This window comes from Gouania willdenowi, chromosome 4 (assembly GCF_900634775.1).
Source record: "Gouania willdenowi chromosome 4, fGouWil2.1, whole genome shotgun sequence".
Lineage (NCBI taxonomy): Eukaryota > Metazoa > Chordata > Actinopteri > Blenniiformes > Gobiesocidae > Gouania > Gouania willdenowi.
Genome location: NC_041047.1, coordinates 34,773,108 through 34,793,847, shown reverse-complemented (window position 1 = coordinate 34,793,847; position 20,740 = coordinate 34,773,108). Strand labels below are relative to the sequence as shown.

Below are 20,740 nucleotides of genomic sequence, written 5' to 3'. Positions count from 1 at the left end.
ACTTGTTTAGAAGTAGTTTCTTTCTCTACTTCTCAGAACATCATGTAAAGCTCAGTTAGATGATCACTGAGTGTGTTCTAACACAGACCTTCATCTAAACAACACACACTACAGAACTCACTCACACGTGCTGTCCCTTACAGGAGAAACAGACTAAAATGTGTCAGTCCGATTGTATGTTTTTTTTCCTCCTTTTGTGTATTTTGTTGTCCTATGTATTTTTCAGTAATGTTGGATGTCTTTCTGAGTCATTTTGTGTATTCTTTTGGTATGCATGTTGGATTTTTGTTATCCCATTGTGTATTTTCTCCTCTTTTTGTGTATTTCTCTGTACGTTTTTGTTGTCCCATTGTGCATTTTTTTCTCCTTTTATGTATTTCTTTGTTAATTTGTGTTTTTGCAGTCATTTTGTGTATTTTTTTACCGTCATTTACTTTTGGGGGCCGCTCGTTGCCCATGTTTGTGATACACGCACAAGTTATTATTTTTATTATTTTAGTCTGTGTGGCATTTTGCATCAGCAAATTTAACCCAGAATTATCTTTCTGGTCAGACTTTATTTGAGTTAAAAATATAATTATTATATCGTATATCGCCATTTCGAGGAAAAAATACTGCGATCTTAGTTTTGGTGTACATGGCCCAGCCCTAGATCAGAGTGGTGAATTAAGGATGAAACAGCTGCAGATTTCTGCCAACTGGCTAAATTCTTTGTATGTTGTGAGTCCCTCCCATGGTGAGCAGAGAAAACACACAGCTCAGTGTGTGCGTTAGCATTAGCATCAGTGTGTAGTTAGAAAGGGAAAGACAGCAGAGCTCTGTTACACTCACACACCTTTATCTGTGTACAATTCCCTCCATTAGGGTCTTAATTCAGTGGTTCTCAACTTTGGGGCCATGACCCAATTTGGAGCTGTGAGACACTGGGAGATGGTTGTCAGATGCCTTCAAGAAACTAATAATTTTTTTCTGAACAATTTGAGCCCATTTTTACCTTTTTCTGCAACTACACCAAACTCACCATATTTTAATCTATTTTTATAACTTTTTCTTACCATATTTTTGTCTTTATGACTTTATGGATGGACCCCAAAAATCTCTCCTTTATTCCCCCTTATAGATGGTCCTGTCTCCACATGACTGTTCTTCAATGTTCATGTCTGTGTTCAACAACCTTCAGCTACAGTGGGGGTCCCTGCTCTCTGGGACCTTTATTTTGGAGGGTCCCCGCTCTCTGGGACCTTTATTTTGGAGGGTCCCCGCTCTCTGGGACCTTTATTTTGGAGGGTCCCCGCTGTATGGAACCTTTATTTTGGAGGGCCCCCGCTCTTTGGGACCTTTATTTTGGAGGGCCCCCGCTCTTTGGGACCTTTATTTTGTGGGTTGCTGCCTGTAAAGTTTGAGAAGCACTGGTTCAAAGCAGCATGTTACTAAGTAACTAACATCTATGTTCAGGGTCTATATTTTCTTGTCTATAAATCAGCTTGTGAAATGTTTTTCGTAGTTTCTGACAGAATGATGTGAGTAAACGACTGCGTTTCTTGATCAGCAGACGTGTTTTCCAGACGTCCTACATGTCACTGAGGTAAAAGCAGTGACTTTATACCCATAACACAGCTTGAACATAGTTGGTTCTACCACAGAGGAGTTCCTGTCCCAACATGTTGTCACATCTGCAGTGATCACATGAGGCCAAGGTGGGACTTGTTTGAAAGGACATTTAATTTGAAGCTTATACTTGTTCTTCCTCAAGTTGAAAGGTTTTTTTTTTCTTTCTTTAAACACAATAACTCTTTACGTTTGATAAGACAAATGGAATGAAATGACTGGTGGAGGAAAAGTCAGGAAATCTAACATTGATGCATATTGTTTATGCTCATATCCAGGGTTAGAGTCAATTATAATTGTAATTGTGTAACTGATTAGGAAACCGAACAAGGTAACCAATAGATTGGACATAAATTAGATGATAGATAATATTTATTAGTGTAAAATCTAAAATAATGATTTAGGACCTGTTAGCATTACAGATGCTAACAAAAAGCTAACACAAAAGGAAGGTTACATTTTATTAGGATATTTATTTCAGGCTCAGTAATTGTGATTAATTGTAATTGAACTTCAGTAATTGAGAATGTAATTGTAATTGACTTTATGAGGATGGAAAATAATTGTAATTGGAAAAAATGCTGGTCATGGTAATCGTGATTAAATTGTAATTGAATATGGATAATTAAAAACGTAATTGTAACTGAAGAATGTAATTGACCCCAACCCTGATTATAATTGTAATTGCAAAATTGATAATGAATTACAATCATGACACAGCCACCACCATTATACCTAAGCTTCACACTGGTCACCAGATTGGCTTAATTACACAATATACACAACTACAACATCACGTCTCACTATAAAATAATCAACTCATTTACCAGTCATTACATTTACCAGTCATTACATTTACCAGTCATTACATTTACCAGTCATTACATTTACCTCACTGTTAAATTCATTTATTTATTGTGATCAAACAAGCATTTTAAAATATTGCACTTGTTGTAGTGTTGACCTTTGACAGCATGTGCACACAAAGGAAAAACATCATGACGTAACTTGTTACGTTGCTGTTGTAATTATAAATGAATTGTAATCGAGTTCAGATAATTGAAATTGGAATGAATATTCTATAAAAACTGTCAATTACAATTTAATTAAACTCAAACCTAGTAAACCATGTCACAGTTCTATGTCTTACACACATGTAGTTAATTATTAATATATGTTTCATATTAGGTTTTCCCACAACCATTTTATCATTTAAATAAATATATAAATCTATGTACAGAGACAAAAAAGGCTCAGACGCCCACACCATAAATATTAATACCAATATATTCATTGATTATGAAGCCTAACAAGGTAATCAATAGATGATAAACTAATTAGATGATAGATAATATTTACGAGTGTATTTTACAGCTGATTATAGACATGGGACAAACTGACCTGTTAGCATTAGCGATGCTAACAGAAAGCTAACACAAGAGGAAGGTTACGCTTTATGGGATTACTTATTACAGGCTTAATAAATATAATTGAACTTTAGAAAAAACATTTGTAAATTTAATTGTCATTGGAAAAAATGGCGGTCAGCATAATCATATTTGAGTTGTAATTACACAAGGATATTTGAAGATGTAATTGTAATTGAAAAATGTAATTGAGCCCAACACTGCTCATATCTGATCTCCGTAGCAGTTTTACAGTTAACTGTGTATTGATCAGCAGCATGTTTACTTCCTGAGGAAGTTGATATTATACATGTTACACTTACAGGAAGTAATGTGTGTTTATACTACGTTCACATGTTTAAGGGAATGCTAATGGAATTATAAACCATTACATTTTAAAATAATGGCAAATACCCAAAGGAAAATCTTAAACTCATAGTTTTGTTCCATTAAAAAAAGAAAGGGATTGTGTTTAATAAAGAAATCAACATTTCTAGTAGATGCTGATGCAACTGGGAAATATCTTTCTACTTCTGTTGAGTAAAAAACATAAAACACATTGTACTTTCAATCTAAAGAAAATCCTTAAAATGGAAAACTCAGAAAAATGCAGAAATGGCCTCTGATATTCTGTGACTACGTTAAACGGACGGAAATCATGGAAATAACTTCCTGCTGAACCTCAAATAGCTATAGGTGTGGGATCACTGGTGAAAATCATAAAAATAATAAGGATTAAACTCTAATTAATGGGTGAATTATTTATTGTCTAATACAAGGTGGTGAATAGGGGTTTTAAAAACCACAGAAATTGGTTCAAATGGTTTATAAGTGCTGCAAAATGTCTCGAAAGTGTAAAAAATGTGCAGAAAATTCATTGAAATGTGAGTAATGTAGCAAAAACAAGTGACTAGCGTAGCAACAGAGACGCTACAAACACATCACGGAGGACAGCACAGCTGTGGGTGGACGAGGTGGATTCTCCGCAATTCACAGCAAACAACTATATGGTGGGAGGAGCTTCACTTGATGCTAGCATAAACACAATATACAGGATCTGGAGGAGTTGATCGTTGCGTATTTGCAACGTAAAAGGAACCGATAAGCGGAATCGTCAAGCAAGCAAACAAACGATTCCTAGGAATTGGATTACTGGGAACCGGTTCTCAAAAAGAAGCGTTAGTGAGCAATTACACAAACAGTTCACAAACAGTTCTATGATTTAAACAATGAGAAACTTGTCTGTAAAAGACTCACCAGTGGCTGATGGTTTCAAATGATCTAGAGCTCCGTGTTTGAGATGCTAACGATAGCATGGATCAGAAGGAAGTGGAGTCAATGACCCGCGATTTAAAGGAAGTTTGTATCACGGGAATAATCTTAAATAACCATGAAATATTAACTTAAATAACTTTTAGCAGTACAAAAACTTTTTAATATTGACCTTTTCTTTTTTAAATCCAAACAAACGCGCTCAATACCGCTCTCATTATCCAGAGAGCCGTAATCTTAAAATGAACGCAACACAAAATTACTCTAAAATAACAGATACACACACTTGTGGTATTTGAAACCCGTTGAGTAAGTTTCAGGTCCAACTCATACCGTGTCAAAGAGATGTTCACTCCACACACACACAGACACAGACACACACAGACACACACAGACACACACAGACACACACACACAGACACACAGACACACACACACACACACACAGACACGCACAGACACACAAACACACACAGACACGCACAGACACGCACAGACACACAGACACGCACAGACACGCACAGACACACACACGCACAGACATGCACAGACACGCACAGACACGCACAGACACACACAGACACACACAGACACACACAGACACACACAGACACACACACACACACACACACACACACACACACACACACACACACAAACACAGACACACACACACACAGACACACAAACACAGACACACACACACACAGACACACACACAGACACACACAGACACACAGACACACACAGACACACAGCTTTATAGATAGATGTCTTTTAAGGCTCTTATTAAATATTCTAGGCTGAAGTCTGGGCCACAAGTTGCGTAAGTGCAAAATGATCTGAATGAACTTAAAACAGCTTTAACCAAGTTAAGTGTTTACAAGAAATAGGAATTATCTAATTTGAAAATAAAATCGAAATAAACCAGCCACTTAACTCAGATTTAAGTTTGATTTGGAATTAAATTAGCATTAGGAATGAAGTGTTTACAAGGTCAGGTTAAAGAAGAATAAACTTTTATTCCACTTTAAAGATGAATTAAAGCTTGAATGTAAATGTGGCCAATGTCCTGGTGTGTGTGTGCTGTGAATGTGGGTTAGCTACAGTTTTAGCTTCTATAGTTTATTAGGATTACAGAGAGATATAGAATGTGTGATTTCATTCATTCTTTACAACATTTAGACCCATGAGAGTCACGGAGGGTGAAGCTGCCCCCGCCGGTGGGTCTGTTGGGGTTGAAGAGATTAATGAGAATAAAGAGGAGTCACTGCTCACCTGTTCTGCTCCTCTAGCTTGGCCAGGAGCTCCTCATCGTCGGGGCTGAGCTGTGCTGGTGAGGGAGAGAGGCCGGGGGACGACTGGGACCTGGACAACGAGGTGGCGGGGGTCGGCAGGGACGTGGGCGTGGCCACCTGACTAGCCATTTGACTGACGGTGTGGGACACAGAGTTCTTCACCCATGAGAGAGTAGAACTCAGCTTAGCAGAAACTTTATCTGTCGCCACCTGCAGAGGAACCACACGCACAACATCAGAGTCACTACTACACACCAACAAACACACACACACACACACACACACATATATATAGGTTTCAGTTTATTTGTTTTAGTCCAACTAAAAATGTTCAAAAATAAATCACAATTTAAAAATGTATAAACAGACGTAAATCATTACATTCAAGTTACCTTTCTCAGATAATACACACAAAATAAATAAGCATTTAACAAAGTACATTTCAGTTTCTTTTTCAAATTATGCAAAAAAACATTATTTTTAAAATATATATTAGCGCTAGGGCTGGGACAATACCATTTTGTCACGATTTGATTTTACTCACGACTCTTGGGTGTTGATTCAATTTAAATTGTGTATTGAAATTTCACAGTGATGATTATCACAATTATTTTTTTAAATCCGTTCTCCCTGGAATACAGCAAAATCCAAAGTATGTCCATACTTTAGATCTAGATCACAGTTTCATCTCAGGTGTCATTTTGTTCACCAAAAGTGAAATCACAGCTGCTGCTAGTCATCCTCGTGTGTGCAATCACCTGTTGGTGCATTAGCTGACCGCCACCTAGCTGACCGCCACCTAGCGGACCGCCACCTAGCTGACCGCCACCTAGCTGACCGCCACCTAGCGGACCGCCACCTAGCTGACCGCCACCTAGCGGACCGCCACCTAGCGGACCGCCACCTAGCTGACCGCCACCTAGCGGACCGCCACCTAGCGGACCGCCACCTAGCGGACCGCCACCTAGCGGACCGCCACCTAGCTGACTGCCACCTAGCTGACCGCCACCTAGCTGACCGCCACCTAGCGGACCGCCACCTAGCTGACCGCCACCTAGCTGACCGCCACCTAGCGGTCGTCCATGAAAATATGAAAAAACAATAAGAAAAATAAATTCATTAATAAATAATATATATCAATATATCATAAAATGTTTTTTTTTTTCCAACCCTTAATTAGAGCTGGGCAATATATCAAGATTCAAGATATAATGTTTTCTATTTTGAGGATATAAAAAAATGACAGTATTGTCTATATGGATACATATATTTTGTTTTAGGAGTCGCTGCTTTCTCTACTTCTCAGAACAACATAAAAAGCTCTAACTTTAGATGATCAGTGTGTGCATTAGGAATGTGCGATATTTTATTGTTTATGATTTATCATCAAAAACATGTGATTTTTATCATTATCGTGATCAATACCAGAAATTATCAGGATCATTTTTTTTGTCAATATCGCCCATCCCTAGTGTGTATCCTAACCCAGATCTACACCTAAAAAAAAACACACTACAGAACTCACTCACACGTGCTGTCCCTTAGAGGTGAAACGGGCACAAGTGGAACATATTGATCAGCTGTTTGTTAATAGCAAATTTAACCCAGTATTGTTTATCTAGTCAGACTTTACTGAGTTTACAACATAATATTGTATATACTATATAAAGATGCAACTAATGATTATTTTTAGAGTCAACTAATCTATGGATTATTTTTTCAATAAGTTGATTAATTATTATTTTTCTGTTTTGAAACATATTTTTGAAGTTATTTTAACACCAGTGAACGTGTTGTAATGTGACAGCATTGTTTACACAGAGGAATTAAAACAAATAGTGTAGTTGTTATATTTAACACATAAAATATGAGTGAAATCACAATAAATTCATGAATAAATGAAATATCACAAACTTAAAGTGTAAGTTGAGTGGAACAAAGTATTAATATTTAACAAAGAAAGTTAAAGTTAAAAAAGCTGGAGCTATCCTGTAGGTTGTGGAGGTAATGAGGTTTAAACCAATCAGAGCTGCTTTTATTTAAATCAAGTCCATAAAATAAAAGAATAAATAATAACATCTTGTTTGAAATAATAAAAGTTAATAAATTTAATTAATGTTATCCAAATCACATATTTGATCATAAATCAAAGAGGTTTACTGTTCACAATAAACACTAACGTCAGCAGAAAATTATATTTTTATCATTAATTTATAAGATTAAACGCTATAAAATCTGCATTGATTATTTTTGTAGTCGACATTATCCATTATGTTGACTTAATTGTATATCGCCATTGTAAAAAAATATATCGCGAAATGAGTTTTGGTCCTAATCGCTCATCCCTAATATATAAATATATATACACTTTGTTTCATATACAACATTTAACACTATATACTCTTACTCTTACATATTCCTAATACTTTACATCACTTTTCTAAAATATGTTGACATTTTCTTTTTGAAAAAAAAAAGTAATTGATTTTAATTTGTTTATCAACATTATTTCATAACTGAACCCCTGGAACAGACAGATGTCTGTTTGATTTCTAATCTTACCTTTAATAAAATAAACCTAAATGGATCTTTTAGGCTGTATTTGTTGCTCTGTAGTGAGAAGTAATTTTGAACACATTTAATTTAGCTTTAAACATTATTTGTGTTATTTTATAATAAACAACAATATATTTAAATTTCATAAGTTTTGATTTAAATGGATGTGTGTGGTCATAATATCCTGCTTTGTTTTTATCAATCGTACGGCCTTAAATAAAAACAAACAATATCATTAACAATGGTCTTAAAAATGAGTTGTACACGGTACAGAACTCACTCACACGTGCTGTCCTTTATCGGAGAAAAAGCCAAAAGTGGCACATTTTGATCAGCTGTTTGTTAATAAATGTCTGTGTTGCGTTTTGCATCAGCAAATTTAACCCACAATTGTCTTTATTTTAATTAAAATGATCAAGATTTATATCGTATATCATAATTTTGGGAAGAAATATTGAAAAATGAGTTTTGGTCCATATGACCCAGCCCTATGTTACTACTTTGTAACATACTACTCATCAGGGTTGGAATCAATTACATTTTTCAGTTATAATTATGTTTTCAGTTATCCAAGTTCAATTACATTTACAGTTACCAGCATTTTTTCCAATTACAATTTATTTTTTATTTATTCAAATACAATTAATCACAACTGTTGAGCCTGAAATAAAGTGGGGCAAAAAAGTATTTTAATATTAATCTCAATACTTTGTAATGTACCCTTTGTTGGCAATGACAGGTAAAAAAAAAAAAAGTACTTGTACAATTGGTGAATGACTTAATACTTTTTGCCTCACTGTAAATAACCTAATAAAAGTTAACATTCCTCTCATGTTAGCATCTCTAATGCTAACGGCTCCTAAATCAGCCGTAAAATACAGTAGAAACAATGATCTCTCATCTAATTTATTTTCTATTTACTGGAAATAAATAATTAGTGAAAACATAGGTTTTCATATTTTTTTAAATGGTAAAATGTGGGAAAGCTCGATATGAAACAAATAATTGTTAACTACATACTGTGAGTAGAACTGTAACATGGTTCCCCAGTTTTGCGATAAATTATATTTGACAATTTTTATAGAATTTTCATGACAATTACAATTACAAAGTCAATTATCTAAATTACAAATTTATTATGATTACAACAGCAACAGATTTTTAAAATTATAATTACACCATAATTGTAATAAATTATGATTGACTCACACCGTGTCATAATACAACCAAAAATTACACATTTTAAAGGAATAAATTCCCAAACACACTGATCCATCATTCCTTGTAAAAACTCTTCTTTGCAATAACATTTTTTTCTGATTTTCAGACAATGTGAAGCTCCAAAAGAGTTGTTTTTAACGGTTTTCCATAACTTAATAAACCCAGTAGAAGGTTTAGTGTCAGATATTTTCCACCTGTGTGTAATAAACATGTGTGATCACAGCAAACGTGTAATTTATGGTGATCACGCTTTCCAACAGGGGTCAAAGTGCTCCACCAATGAAATCACAGCACAGAAGGAAGTGGAGCTGCAACTAACAATTATTTTCATAATTGATTAATCGGTCAATAAATTAATCGATGAATCAGATTCATTTTAAAAACAGTTAATTTATAATGCACATTTACACTGAAATAAAACCCTGTCTCACGCACAAACAAACGCACGTAAGTCACACACAAACACTGGTGCGTGCACACACAAACACACAATCCCTCGTGTTGCACGCACACGCACAATCCCTCGTGTTGCACGCACACACACAATCCCTCGTGTTGCACGCACACACACAATCACTCGTGTTGCACGCACACACACAATCACTCGTGTTGCACGCACACACACAATCACTCGTGGCAAAATAAAATAAATGATTTGAGGTTTATTCCATAAAGCAGGTTATGTTCAAACTCTGAGTATGTTCAGGCTCAAATGAGGGAAACACCGTAATGAACCTTAACACTCTTCTCTGACACACATTAGTGACATCAGTGTTCCAACAAAGATGATGGTGAACTTCTACAGCTCCATCATCCAGTCCATCCTCTGCTCCTCCATCACCATCTGGTACGCTGCAGCTATGGCCAAGGACAAGGCCAGACTGCAGCGTATCATCCACTCTGCAGAGAAGGTCATTGGTTGCAATCTGCCCTCCTTCCAGGACCTGAACCCCTCCAGGATTTTGAGGCATGCAGGAAAGATTGTGGCCGACCCCTCCCACCCCGGTCATAAACTGTTTCAATCTCTCCCTTCTGGAAGGAGGTTTAGGTCCATCAGGACCAGAACCTTCAGACACAAAAACAGCTTCTTTCCCTCTGCCACCATCCACATGAATTCACCCCAAGTCACCCACTGAACCCCCCCACCACCTCCATGAAGACATTATCTGCTGCACTGTGTGTATATATATATATATTTATCCTATTTATCCTTTATTCTCTATCTATCCTTTATTTATTTATCCCTCATCCTTTATATCTATCATTATTATTATTGTTGCTGGGTTGTTCTTTGTTTTTTGTTTTTGTTTTTTGTTGTTTGTTTTGTGCACCAACTACCAAGACAAATTCCTTGTACTGTCCTTAAAACTGTACATGGCCATTAAAAACATTTCTGATTCTGATTCTGATTCTGATCACACACCACAGACGTGTTCACATCATTACTAATATGTTGCTTTGTGTTTTTTATTTTTTTGTGCAAACGGTAGTTTGAAGTTATGGTGGCGCAGTGAATTATGACACCACTTTTTTTCATGACATATTTTTGGACGTTGAGATGAATCTGGCGACAATATTACATTAAAAAAATATAAAAATGATTAGATATGAAGCAGCAGTCACTGTCTTTATATCCAGTGTAACAGAAAGACTCTCTATGCAGACATCCTATGCTGCTGACACGTCTCCTCAGACACATTTTATTCATTACTCGTCACGTCACTGAAGCGATGAAGTGATAAAGCGACCAAAAGGTGCGACTAATCACAGGTGATTTAATCCACTATAATCACTGAAGGTGCGTTCAGTGTGAACACACCTTTAGAACAGGCTCATATTCCTCAAACACTGGCTTATTTCACCATCAGGGTGAATAAATCACTCTCTTCCAGGTGGTTACCATGGTAGTTTGTGTAATTATCGATCCATTGATGATGGCTTTTTATCGCGCGTGCACATAAGTAACCCCAGGTTTACATACTCAGGGTTTATTAACCCACTTCATACCAGCTGTAATGGAATCAGATACCCAGAGTTTCCCATCACTGGCTATGTTGACCCAGAGTTTATGGATAGACCTAGTTTGTTAACCCTCCTTTATGGAACACATCTGTGTTATTTCAACCACTGCTTGTTGCAGAAAAACGTAATATTGACACTAAAACATTTAGCAAATATATCTCGAGTCATTGTCAATCTTTACTTCATATAAAACTACAGTACGCCAGTTAAGTCAACTATTCATCTGCATGTATGTCTATGCTGTATGAATTTAAGTTTAATGTCACCTAATGCTTGAATATTGTCGGTCTGTTTCTGTTATATACTTTATATGTAATTAAGACCTGGATGTTTAAACTAGAGTACATTAATATTGAAATTGCTCTTTTTATCCGACCTATAATCTGAGATTAAACTGGTCTGTATTTGGCCCCTAAACCTAAAATATTCTCTCTCAGTACAGTGTGTTTTCTATAGTGATCTGAGTATTTTTCTCATTTATTGTGTTTTTGTTGTTGGGTTTTATTGTGGGTTTTTGGTGTATTTTGTTGATGTTTGTCTGTTTTTTATTATTCAGTATATGTTTCTCATATTTTATTGTTGTTTTTTTGAGTCACATGTAATATTTAGTATATTATCATTTTTAACTCAAATTAAACTACAGTGATTTCACACATTTTAAATAAGAAAAAATAATCTTATTTGGTTAATAAGTGACTGAAACAGTATTTAGTACCTCCTGAATAGATTTATTTGTATATTTTTCTTTGTCATTAACAATTCTATTTTCAGTTCATGTTCTAATCAAGATCATTTCCATCATTTTGGGTGTTTTTTGTGTCATTTGGTTGTTTCTCTGTTATTTTTGTGTCTTTTGTAGTGATCTTGAGGTTTTTTTTCTCTCACTTATTGTGTGTCTTTGTTGTTGTTTTTTTTTTCATCATTCAATATATTTGTATTTTATTTTGTTGTTTTGTGAGTTTCTGGTAATATTTAGTAAGATTATCAATTTTTAACTCAAAATAAAATATATAAATCCCCATTTTTTTTTAATGCTTTCATTTGTTAATTTTCCTCTCTCTCTCACTCTAGTATCCCCTGTAGTGCCATCGTGTATCCTCAGGGGTACACGTACCCCCATTTGAGAAAAATTGCTCTAAAGGACCAAATTTGGGCCCCGGGCCTTGAATTTGACACCAATGCACACTAACTAAAAGTGGAAGTTTCACTCCTTTTAGGGCCTTGTGAAGACTTTACAAACGCATCTGCTTCCATAAAGAAAGAAATATTAGAGCAAAATTATTTAAAGAAACAATAGAAAAACATTAGATTCTGGGGAAGATTTTCACCCTGTGGTTTTTCTTTTCTAATTTCAGGAACTAGTCGGTTCCCCTCCTTCTGGTACCAGTTATACATAGTTCACCATCAGTAGATGTTAAGCTAACAGCTAGCAGAAAAAAACACCATAAACCTAACACACCGCGTGTAAACCCATTAAATGTGTAAACATAGAGTATTTACACACACTGTCACACGCTTTAGTTCAGCTGAAACACAGCTGATGGTTAGTGTTTAAAGAGTTGGTTCCAGTAATTAGACGTAGCCCAGAGAAAAAGTGAGAGCTGCTGCCGTACCTTGGAGTGTTTTATCCGCTGTAGAAGCTCCAGGAGCCGGGCTATAGTTCCAGCAGGGCTCCCTGGACTCAGGTCGCCCTGGTTCTACTGTAGAGGAACCAATAGTAGAACCAATAGTAGAACCAGTGGTAGAACCAATAGTAGAAGCAGTGGTAGAACCAGACTGCCTCGTCGCTGGTTCTCATTCACTCATCAATACGTGGACGGAGACGGAGCCGCTGAAGGCCCGAGTGTTTACACCGCACTGAGCATGCGCAAAAGCGGACAACACTGACACCTGGAGGCCACGGAACGCAATTACACCTGATTGTAAACCATTATCAAAATGATTAAAAAAAGTTCTACTAACTTAATTATGTCAAGTTTCTGTAACATGTTCTTCCTTTATCTTTAACAAATCATTTTGAATAAATGGAACTATATTTGTTTATAAGTAAACATAACTCAAACACACAACACATGGTTCACAGCATTTTGTTAAATCTGTTCCTTCTTCATAATTTCATCGACTTTATCGTTTGTGGAACCGGGGGTTCTCCTAAACCCCTAAATCTCAAACACTGGTTCTCTAAGGCGTAATCTACAAATGAAAAACATAAAATTAAAACTTATTAAATCAAATTAAACAGTTTAAAGTAGATTTATCAAAATAAAAATATAATTTCAAAAAAATTATTCCAACTTTGATGTTATGACTTCAATAGTAAGTAATTATGGTCTCCTTTGTAAAATGAAGCTAATTATTTTCTCTTATTGTCAGAAATGTAATAAATGGCCTCCACAGCATAAAACAATCCTGTTTCAATAAATTATAGGGAAACATAATGTTTTATTGAGCAATAATAATGTATGTTTGTGGTATATTTGTCTGGGTACATTTCCCGATTATTATTAAAAATTTGGCAAATCTTTCCTAGTACCCCCTGCAATGTGTTCCTGCACCCCCAAGGGTACATGTACCCCTGTTTGAGAACCACTAACTTAATAAATGTATGTAATTAAATGCAAATAATGATAAAGTCATATTGTTTCAAATAGGGATTATTTAAAAATAGACTTTGTTCATATAGTACTTTAATTTAAATGTTATTAAACTATCAACTTAAAAAAATTGAGGAAATCAATTGCTTTAATTTTTGAAGTTCTGGTAAGTTATTCAGGTTTACAGTGCTCAAGTGTCTGAAGCAGGAGTTCTCAACCTTGGGGTCGGGACCCCACTTGTGGTCACAAGACACTGGTAGGGGGTCACCAGATTAATTCAAGAAACAGAATATTTTCTGAACAATTTGAGACAATTTTTACCTTTTTTCTGCAACTACACAAACTCACCATATTTGAACCTATTTTCATCACTTTTTATTACCATATTTTTGCTCCTTTTAATGTATTTTTGCTACATTTCTCCCATTTCTGACACTCCATCCATCCATTCATCTTCTTCCGCTTAGCCGTTTCCTGGTCGCGGGGGCAGCATCCTCAGTAAGGAGGCCCAGACTTCCCTCTCCCCGGCCACTTCCTCCAGCTCTTCCGGGGGGACCCCGAGACGTTCCCAGGCCAGCCGAGAGACATAGTCTCTCCAGCATGTCCTGGGTCTTCCCCGGGGCCTCCTTCTGGAGGGGCGTGCCCTGAACGCCTCACTAGGGAGGCGTTCAGGGGGCATCCTAATTAGGTGCCCGAGCCACCTCATCTGGCTCTTCTCGATGCGGAGGAGCAGCGACTCTACTTTGAGCCCCTCCCGAATGACTGAGCTTCTCACCCTATCTCTAAGGGAGAGCCCAGCCACCCTACGGAGGAAACTCATTTCGGCCGCTTGTACCCGTGATCTTGTTCTTTCGGTCATGACCCAAAGCTCATGACCATAGGTGAGGTCTGACACTTCTACATCACATTTTAATGACTTTTCTACACATTTTTTCTACTTTCCAGACATATTCCGCACTTATAAATCCTTTCTACCACTTTTACACCTAATGTTACATACGTTGACACATTATTGTCACTTTTAACCTCTTTTCATCACATTTTTTGCCAATTTAACCACATTCACCATTTGTAATGCCCATTTTATTTTTGGCAGTTTGTTGCAATATTCACATTCCACATCCACTCCAATTTGAAACTTTTAACCAATTTCTGTGGTTTTTAAAATTCCATTTCACCTCCTTTTCCACCATTTTTATTCACTTTGAACCATTTTATTAGTGATTAAAACCAGGATTTCCATCTTTAAGATGACTATAATAATAATAATAATAAACGTTCCTGGATAACAGTGGATATTATTCAGATGAATAAATAAATGTGGTTATCACAGATTCATAGAACAATAGACCATCATTTTACTGACTTTATGGATGGACCCCAAAAATCTCTCCTTTATTCCCCCTTATAGATGGTCCTGTCTCCACATGACTGTTCTTCAATGTTCATGTCTGTGTTCAACCACCTTCAGTTACAGTGGGGGTCCCTGCTCTCTGGAACCTTTATTTTGAACAGGTTGAGAACCACTGCTATATGTCATGTGACTAACTGGCAGCTAAGCACTGTTTCCTGTTCTCTGCTCAAAGCGTCCAATGAGCAGAGGAACAGGGAGAAAATGATCCGGTGGATGAATCACATTTTCTTTGATGACTGAGCGATTTATTTTGCTAACGTAGGGAAAAACGCAGCAGCAGCAGTTTAGGCTTGAATGAGTAATAAAGGCACAGATTTATGGTGAGGTTCTCACATACTCCAACAGACATTTTTCATTTTCAATTATTAGGACAGTAAATGCACTGACTTTTACAGAAGAGGATTAGGGCCAATTTTGATGGAGAAAATGATTTTGGGCAAATATAGAATATATTCGTAATGTAATTTAAAAAGTATGAACAATTGGTTTAAACTAAAAGGGTTTATAAGTGCTGAACATTTTCTGAAAGTGAAAAAATATGCAGAAAAGTCATTGAAATGTGATGTAGAAGTGTCAGAAATGTGAGAAATGTAGCAAAAATACATTAAAAGGAGCAAAAATGTGGCAAGAAAAAGTGATGAAAATAGGTTAAAATATGGTGAGTTTGGTGGAGATGTAGAAAAAAGGTAAAAATAAGCAAAAATGAGCTCAAATTGTTCAAAAAATATTTCTAGATTCTTGAAGGCATCTGCGACCATTAAAGGTTTTATTTAAAAAATTTAAAAGAAACTGCCACGAGAACTGAGAGGAAACTATCCGGAAGTTTCCAGATAATCATAAATTAACCTCTTAAGGCCTCTTTTCTTCAAAAATCTCATATTCCATAACAAATAACGTTTTTCTAAGCTTCTTCATGACCTACATGGCTAATTTTAATCAGATTGAAGTAGGACCCTTAGTGGTTACAGATGATGGGAAAGTTTGGAAATATATGATACTGAGTGACAATAAATCATGTTTTAAATACAGAAATCTGTAGTCTGCCCAAAAAAAAAAATGGATTTACATCAAATATAAAACCAATTTTCATTATTGAAGGCTATAAAAGCAGAAATAATTGAACTAATGTATGGACATCAATTGCAGCAAGTTTGCTGATAATAATAAACATTAAATCTGCTGAAATTGTTCAGAAAGGTTTCTTGAAGGCATCTGGCAACCCCCTCCCAGTGTCTCACGAGGTTGAGAACCGCTGACATATACAGTAAACTGTGATGCACACACTTCAGCATTGACTTCTAAAACACTGCAGCGCACTTTAGGTACATTTCTGAGTTATTCTCACACACATTCTTAGGTTTGTGTAATTTTCTTATTCCTGACCACAGGTGCAATAACAGATACAGTAGATGATCATCATCTTACAGTAGGACAGATAAATATTATCTGTGACTGATGTTGACTAAAGTCAACTCCATGGTAGGGTGTTTGCCAGTGTTTCTCAAATGGGGGTACGTGTATATCCCTAGGGCTCTATATGTGGTGAGAGTATGGGTTTTATCATGTTTATTTTGAGTTAAAAATGATAATTATCATAATAATAATACAAATGATCCTGATTAGAACATGAACTAAAAATACCAAAGTGGGCGTGACCAGAAATGATAATGATTTTGAGGCAGTAGGTATTAAAGGTTCAATTCTCCCATGTGCGTAAGTCCAAAAAGCCACACAGCGGTGCCGTTTCTGTCTGTATGCTATTCTCCTCCTGTACTTAAGTCAGTCACTGCACGCCTTCATCCCAGTTACTCACTGTGGGTGGAGCTGTGATCACTCAGCTGCTGCTGTGTGATTAATTAAAACTGTGACAGACACAGACTTCTGTCCTCGTTGGTCACAGTGATTCAACTATTTTATGTCCAACGTAAAGTCACAGTTTGATCCACTACAGAGTGAAACATGCTGTCATATGCAGATGAGGATGGAACACAAACTGTTCCCACACATATTTTAGTGAGGCTCAGGTCACTTTAAACTATTTATATTTAAAACTGTGTATTATGGAAGTTAATAATTCTGTTTCACTGTAAACATCCCTCTGTGTTAAAGCAGGACGATCTGTGGACGCGTTATTACATCATATCTACATCATATAACTCTGTCACACTTTACAGTGATGATGATGATGATGATGATGATGATGATGAAGGAAAGAGATTTTAACTGTGACTCAGTCACACTACAATAATCTGATCAATGATCTGATCAAATCAACCTGTTACATTGTTTATCAATGAAGGCGTTTCAAATTAAAAGTGAATTTTATCATTTTCATAGATTTCAATGACGTTTACAAGCGTTGGTAAAACTCCAGGTTCCGTGATTTCTAGACAGCCTTAAAAAAATGACATCACCGCCTCCTTTCCTTTAGCCCGCCTTCATTCACACATACGAGCTTTTGCTAAAGTCTAGATGGGAGAATAAAACCCTGAATTAGGGCTGCACGATTATGGCCAAAATGATAATCATGATTATTTTGATCAATATTGTAATCACAATTATAATCACAATTATTTATCATGTTTGGAAAATAATCAGTTTTTATTACACTACTTGTACAGTTTACGGTTCAAAATCAACTGCACATAATCAGACCTTTCTGCTGACACCTCGTTTGGCCCAGTCTGGGCATTTTTTGGTTATTTAATAACCATTGAATAGCAATGGCGGCCATCTTTCAAAATGGCTGCCATATTGAATCTTTGAGTGGCCAAAATATTGATCCATAGAGAATGTTTATTCCAAAGTGAATGATTTTTTTAATGAATATTAATCCATCAATTTTATATAGAGCTTTATCATAGACACTCAAAGTTGTTTTACAGAATTAAGACATTATTCTTTCACTCCACACTTAGTGGTGGTAAGCTACTATTGTAGCCACAGCTGCCCTGGGGCAGACTGATGGAGGCGAGGCTGCCATAATGAACCATAGGCCCCTCCCACCACCACCAACACTCACTCACACACTACATTCATACTAGACAATGTGGGTGAAGTGCCTTGCCCAAGGACACAATGACAGATACCACTGAGGTGACTGACACCCACTGTGGCACCTCTCAGTGGTCTCCATCATCTACTGACCAGGACCAGACCTGCTTATCTTCACAGATCTAACGGGATCGACCAATCACAGGCTGGTATGGACACACTATAAAAAATGATCAACTAATTCAGTTCTAAATCTCCTCCAAATACAACAAAATTAAACTGAATTTCACATTATTTGCAGAGCTCAATTTTCCAGTTCTTATATCACATGACACCAGTCATTTCTGAAAAAACTCAAAATTTTTCCAAAATCTGCCAGATTTTCCTCAAATTATTGTACAAAATTTACCCAAATTCCCCAAATCAGGTACATTTAAGTGAAGATCCTGCAGCAACTGATAATAATAATAATAATAATAATAATAATAATAATAATAATAATAATAATTTTTTGGACACTCACTTACTTTATCATTAATATGTGGAACTGTAAAAGACTGCTTTTTTTCCAACCTATAATCTGTGGCCCACTTAAGGTCAAACTGGTCTGTATTTGGCCCGTAGTAAGTGCATTAGTTGTGTGAGGCACATATAGACATTATGTTTAATTCAAACTGCTCACTAGTCTAGAGTTTACTACATAGTGGAGATATATTCATTTATTTTAAAGGACAATTTGTTCATAATAAATTAATATTATGTTTTTCTGATTAAATGATTTTCATATTTTTTTATGTTACTAGTGAAAAACGAATAAACAATGAATGATTCCAAGACACAGGAGGATCATTCCATGTCATTTCAACAAATATCCCACACACACTTCAGTCTAAAGAAATTCTGACATTTTTACCAATTGTTCTTAAATTATTCAATATTCACATTGTAAATGTTTAGTTTGATCTGATTAATACTTTTTGGGGGAGGGGTGGGGGAGGGGTGTGTGCTTATTTTTGTTCTTATTTTTGTTCCATGTTCATCTTCCAATACCTCAGTAACTCCATCACATATAAAGGTAAATATGGTATATTAATAAGCTCCACCTACTCTCTCAGAATATATAAATAGATCTGCTATACATCATATCTGGTGGACATGTCAGCTCCTCTAAATAGTCACACAGTCAGTGTGTGTTTGGGTTTAGAACATGTTTGGGTCTAGAACATGTTTGGGTCTAGAACATGTTTGGGTCTGGAACATGTTTGGGTCTAGTACATGTTTGGGTCAAGAACATGTTTGGGTCTAGAACATGTTTGGGTCTGGAACATGTTTGGGTCTAGAACATGTTTGGGTCTGGAACATGTTTGGGTCTAGAACATGTTTGGGTCTAGAACATGTTTGGGTCTGGAACATGTTTGGGTCTAGAACATGTTTGGGTCTGGAACATGTTTGGGTCTAGAACATGTTTGGGTCTAGAACATGTTTGGGTCTAGAACATGTTTGGGTCTGGAACATGTTTGGGTCTAGAACATGTTTGGGTCTAGAACATGTTTGGGTCTAGAACATGTTTGGGTCTAGAACATGTTTGGGTCTAGAACATGTTTGGGTCTAGAACATAGAGATAAGACATAACAGAGATAAGAAGCAGGAAGCACACAGCAAACGATCTGTTGATTGTAAAACTTTTACACATTCTAGAAAAATCCCTAGTGTAGGTTTAGCTTCTGTTATCACCGTGTGAATCACAGAACACTCACCTCAAGTTCATCATCCAGGAGAAAAAGTGGAGGTTTGGTTCTCACACGTAGAGCAGGTAGTCGTCAGTCACAGGTGAAGAATATCCTCATCCACACTAGCAGTAAACCAGCTCCAGGTTAAGGAGTCATAACAGAGTGAATGCTTTGGTTCTAAACTCACTCTGCAGGTTTATCACTAACGTACACTGACTTCTTTCTGTTTTCTCGTCACTAAGGCTCTGAGACACTCCTCTGTTCACAAAGGAAGCAGCTGACGTCACATGTAGCACCAGGAGCTCCACTGTCTGTACATCAGCCATGGTCACATGATCAACATTCATGTCAGCATTTACAATAATGACCAATCAAACATTAACACAGAGATAAAAGGGTTTTATCTTTTTCATTTTCTTGCCTTTTGTTTTTAAGGATCATATCAAGTGTGTTTTTTTTTCTTGTCATAATTTTGTGTATTTTTCTGTCACTTTCTGTATTTTTGTTGTTGATTCTGTATTTTCCTGTCATGTCAGTTTGTGTGTCTTTGGAACTATTGTTTAACATGTTTTTGTGTGTGTTTTTGTACTCATTTTGTTTATTGTGTCTGTCTTTGTTGTCATTT

The 20,740-nt window shown here is 36.3% G+C and overlaps 1 protein-coding gene across 5 annotated transcripts in view; it reads right to left on the bottom strand.

Moving 5' to 3' along the window:
* evi5b (ecotropic viral integration site 5b) overlaps window positions 1-20,326 on the bottom strand; it is a 73,563-nt gene extending 53,237 nt beyond the window's left edge. For 3 of the 5 annotated variants that reach the window (XM_028443692.1, XM_028443696.1, XM_028443694.1), the window contains exons 1-2: window positions 12,997-13,239; window positions 5,565-5,794 (exon numbers count right to left, since the gene is read on the bottom strand). In XM_028443692.1, the coding sequence (XP_028299493.1) occupies window positions 5,565-5,713 (149 nt within the window). In that variant the 5' untranslated portion in view covers window positions 5,714-5,794; window positions 12,997-13,239. Of the gene's footprint in view, window positions 1-5,564; window positions 5,795-12,996; window positions 13,240-20,142 lie in introns of those variants that run through there. The other 2 variants (XM_028443693.1, XM_028443697.1) reach the window with 2 other exon arrangements.
* Between the last annotated feature and the right edge of the window lie 414 nt (window positions 20,327-20,740).